General features: G+C 44.0%; 1 protein-coding gene across 1 annotated transcript; it reads right to left on the bottom strand.

Moving 5' to 3' along the window:
• Positions 1-314: 314 nt before the first annotated feature.
• Positions 315-1,316, bottom strand: mos (v-mos Moloney murine sarcoma viral oncogene homolog). The gene has a single exon (XM_070885408.1). It carries the CDS (start codon positions 1,314-1,316, stop codon positions 315-317), a length of 1,002 nt encoding a protein of 333 aa, XP_070741509.1.
• Positions 1,317-2,829: the final 1,513 nt, after the last annotated feature.

Raw genomic sequence — 2,829 nt, 5'->3', positions numbered from 1 at the left:
CGGAAAGTGAAAGCACACATTATCTGAACACACACGAAGTCGAATTATATGGATTTGCAAGCCCCTTCTTCCCCTCCAATTGCCGTAGCCCTACTAGTATAACACATGCAGTAGTGAATTAAATACATAAATGGGGACCGACTTAAATCTGTAGTGGATTTTAAAATAAAAATGAAATTTAAGCTTTTTCCTTTATTTAGACAATACTAGTTAGTTGTTTTGTTCAGAACAAGGTCGACAACATTAAAACGGACTACCCCGAGACATTTTTTTAAATTATATTAAGTACATTTAAAAAATACATTAAGTTCGTGCTATAGCTGTGCCGCCAAGCTATTAATACTTTCCAATAATTGTTTGGCATTCGGCCTGCCGTTTGGTTCAACCTCCCAGCAATGATGGATGACTGATCGAATCTTCCGGCCCATTGAAGACTCATTGAAAATAGCTGAAAAAGACGGACGCCGGTTGTAAGCCACCACCGCATACATCACACACTGGCGATCGCCGGAATAGGGTTGATCTCTGCTCATCATCTGCCAGAGAGTGATCGCAAAAGAGTAAATATCCGCCTTTAAAGTAGCACTGCAACCCCTCAGTAACTCAGGCGCCCGGTGGGTGTAGGTACCAGCAAGGTGGCGTAATTGGACATTGGGAGTCAAGTCATTGTCGCTCGCCAACTTGTGAGAACATCCGAAATCGCCAATTTTGCAGCGTCCCTCCTCCGTAATCAACACGTTGGCTGGTTTGAGATCCAGGTGGACAATGCTGTGCGAGTGCAGGAAACTCAAACCGCTCACAATGTCACTTGAAAACTTTAAACAATCTCCCACGTCTAACGGGTCTGCACAGTTATAAATCCTATGGTCCAGGCTGGTTCCTCCTGCATACTCCATGATGACCGTGCCCACGCTATCCTCAGCCTCCGGATCTGCGGGGACGGATGCCGTGGCTGCTAAAACTTTCACAATGTTCTCGTGGACCAGGTGCGCGACGTTCAGCTCGGCCCAGAAACTCTGCCTAGCAGCCAATTTGTTCTTCGTGCATTTTCTCACTTTCTTTATTGCTACAGTTTTTCCATAATAAGTGCCCTTATAAACCCACCCGAAACCGCCTGAACCCAAAAGATCAAGTAGCTTTAGTTCATCCCAAATTACCGTGTACCAAAAGCGTCGTGGTAACGCCTTGTACTGCTTAGTAAAAGAGAAGTGTTGAGCCTTTCCTTGGAGCTGGTTGGGGCTGCTGCATGGCCTCAGCGATATGGTCGGCGAAAATCCTTTTGGTAAAATGCGGTGAACTGGGATAGGCGACGGCATTATTTTTCCCCACCAGTATACACCAAAAGTCATAAATGATGACTGCAACATGTTTTATATTGCTGACCATTAATTGATGTGTAAATTAGTTATATCTGCACATTGTTAGTCAGATCCAGGGCATTGGATAAGACCAACAATGAATACGTGGGACTCAAATAGGGAAATCAGTTCCAATGAAACGTTTCATTTCGAGCCAGCACACCTCCGGTTATTCTCTTAGTTCAAAGGAAACCCGTTACCAATTAGCAAGACAAATTAGGAACATCAATGATGAGCTAGCCAACTATTTTAAACTTTGTGGAATCGTATTACTCCACCAATTTAAAACTTAAAAAAAAAAAGTTTTAAAAAATTCTCATAACTATTTTACCGTCTGCCTTTATGCCATTTGTTGTGGGGCTCCATTCCCCTCCAGACAGGATACAATATGGGGTTCTCAATGGGGATTCACCCCAGCTTCGTTTAATGGAAGAAATGAGGAAGAAGAACAGAGAGAGGCCAAAATGTTGAGGTTGGATTGGAGAGAGAGGCGAGCGAGCTGGTACCCCGACATTTGAAGCTGCAGGCAGAGGTGCCCCTACCTACATTTGCCAGAGGAGCAGCAGCAGCTTGAAGAGGATGTTGGAAGACAATCTTTTCTTGGCTGCAAGTAACGTTTCTGCCACACTGATAAATATTTTCTTGAGTATCACATCTGACCACTTCACCAACAGTTCTTGTACATCCACTTACCATCATACAAAACTTTAGAGGAATTAGAATGTTAATCAGAACTCATAATGTGTACGTATCGAATGCTTCAGCATGTGAAATATGAATGTAGTGCTGATTGAGTGTTCCTCTGGATGATTGATTGGCAGGAATGTGAGGGGTCACTGGGTGCTTGGTATTGATATAAGCCTCTTGGGACTGAGTTGGCTTTTACCTTGTGGCAGCTAAGTCCTGAGATGTACCTGCTGCAACCCCTGGTGTTGCTTGCTGTATGGACAGTCTGGTCGTGCCTCCTTTATCATATAGGCAGTATCTGTGGGGTTTGGTAGAAGAACATGCATGTGCAGCTAATCTGAGAGGCAGCATCATCATCTGAGCACATTTGTGCCATGCCACTGGTATTGGGCACTGGCTCTGCATAGCTACTTATCTGTATGAAAGCAGCCCTAATAACAACATCAGCAAAGCCCTATAAAATACTTGTCTGTATTCCAGCCCCAAACACTTGGAAGCTGAGTGAGACAATCCTCTCCAATCTGATGTTTCATGTCTCTATGGTAGTTATCTCAACATCTAAAGATGGAGAGATTGCCATTAGAGCCTTTGTCATGAGGACCTATGCTGCAATTCTGCCTGGAGCTGTCACATGCTCCAGGACAGATTGCAATGCTGAGAAGCAATCCATCAGGAGACCACGGAGGCAGGAAATTGGCTTCCTCAATTGACCCGCCATCTGATGGATGTAAGACAAGATGATAATGTGATCAGTATCAAATATCTTGCTCAAAGAGCCTTCAAA

The sequence above is a fragment of the Pristiophorus japonicus genome, chromosome 1 (genome assembly GCF_044704955.1).
Source record: "Pristiophorus japonicus isolate sPriJap1 chromosome 1, sPriJap1.hap1, whole genome shotgun sequence".
NCBI classification, from domain to species: Eukaryota; Metazoa; Chordata; class Chondrichthyes; family Pristiophoridae; genus Pristiophorus; species Pristiophorus japonicus.
The sequence above is the reverse complement of the archived record's forward strand: the minus strand, read 5'-3'. Positions and strand labels throughout refer to the sequence as shown.